This window comes from Triticum aestivum, chromosome 4A, assembly GCF_018294505.1.
Source record: "Triticum aestivum cultivar Chinese Spring chromosome 4A, IWGSC CS RefSeq v2.1, whole genome shotgun sequence".
Lineage (NCBI taxonomy): Eukaryota > Viridiplantae > Streptophyta > Magnoliopsida > Poales > Poaceae > Triticum > Triticum aestivum.
In genome coordinates this window covers 378,176,550-378,178,208 of record NC_057803.1, presented here as the reverse complement: position 1 = coordinate 378,178,208, position 1,659 = coordinate 378,176,550, and the positions used below count along the sequence as shown (strand labels likewise).

The 1,659-nt window shown below is 39.8% G+C and overlaps 1 protein-coding gene across 1 annotated transcript in view; it reads right to left on the bottom strand.

The window, feature by feature from the left end:
• LOC123086140 (arabinosyltransferase XEG113) overlaps window positions 1-1,659 on the bottom strand; it is a 29,312-nt gene that overhangs the window by 983 nt on the left and 26,670 nt on the right. Inside the window, exons 7-8 of the mRNA XM_044507845.1 lie at window positions 707-805; window positions 496-615 (exon numbers count right to left, since the gene is read on the bottom strand). Of these exons, the coding sequence (XP_044363780.1) occupies window positions 496-615; window positions 707-805 (219 nt within the window). The remainder of the gene's footprint in view (window positions 1-495; window positions 616-706; window positions 806-1,659) is intronic.

Genomic DNA, 1,659 nt, shown 5'->3' with positions numbered 1-1,659 from the left:
CATAAAGCTCTTAATCAAACCCTGTAATAGATTTTGTTCATTATATATCTTAGGACTCCCAGTTTGTATCTACAGGAATGTTGTTAGGTGTATCAATCTCTGTACACCTTTATATTTACTTCTTTCCAAAAATATGTATGCCACTTTCCTCACTGATGGACTGATAGTGAAACAGAAAACCCATATCGGCACACCTTCAAATTATAGCAGTAATCGCGAGTTAGCAGGAAATGCATTAATTTATTTGCTTCAATTTTATATTAGTTTTTTCCTTGTTTTCATATATTTGATGACTGATCTATGCATATGCATACGAATGCATAACTCTCCTAGAAAGGAAAATAACAATTCGTAAGGGAGTTGATTGGGAGCAACTAATCAAACAAGATTAAAAGAAACATACAGGACATTTTACAATGTGACAAGTGTGACCAAGTGAATGATGTGTTGCGCTGAACTGAAAGCAGGCACAACAGTAGGTTCCTCATAATTTACCATTTGTTCGGTGCTATTCCTTGGCAATAGAATGGCTCTGTGTTTATTGGATCCATTGGCTGTGGAGCATCTGGTGCTATGCTCATTGCAGAGCCGCACCTCAAGAAACGACTCTTTCACCTGAATCAATACTCCAAACAGAAACTATTAGGGGACAAGCCATCTTGTTTCCGGGATAAAGGTGAAATGCCTGCAAACAGCATAGTGTTACCTGTTTAGGCAATGATGGATTCTCAAGAAATGTATATTCTCTGAAATCAATACGTGGCCCAAATTCCTCCTCAGGCAAGTCCTTCAGCATAACATGTACCTATACATGTAAATCACTGAGCTGAAGTAGGAAAATGTTGCTTCATGGTTGATGTACAAAAATAAGTTAGATACCCCCTCCATTCCAAATTAATATAAGTTCTAGGTTTATCCAAACTTAAACTTACTGAAGTTTGACCAAGTCTATATTAACATCTACAACACCAAATTAGTTTCATTAGATTCTTTATAAAATAAAGATTTGTATTATAAATATTTAATGTTGTAGTTCTTAGCAGATTTTTCATAGATTTGGTCAAACTTTAAAAGTTTGACTTTGGACAATCTTAGAATTTTAATTAATTTGGGACAGAGGGAGTACCATATAGAAGCAACTCTAGCAAATTTCCTAAACTCCCCCACCCTTAAAAAACTGCCAATATGAAGGTTAGAGGGCAAAAAAAAACTGTAGTCGATCAGTTCGGACTTTTGGTTGCGTTGGCTAGTGCATGAAGCTTAACATGGTATCAGAGCTACGGTCTTGAGTTCAAGTCCTGGTTTGCGCAATTTATTTAAAAATTGCTGATAGCCCCCCTTTGTGTCCACGTAGAGGCCTCTTGAGTCATATGTGAGTTTCGCACGCCGTCGCTCTCTTCCGGTTGCACGTGTTGACTTGTCTTCCCCGTCACACGTGAGAGGGGGTGTTACAGTATATGTGGATTGTACTAGCCCTTACCATCAGTTCGGGCTTTTGGTTGCGTTGGCTAGTGCATGAAGCTTAACAGCAGGTTCCGCTTAGTCACGGCCAGCATGACCACACCGTGTGGTGATGCCCAATGTCCGTGTGTATGCCGACACCTCGGTCCCACACATCCCCGACTCCAGACCTCTCCCACCAATTCTCACCCCTCCCCT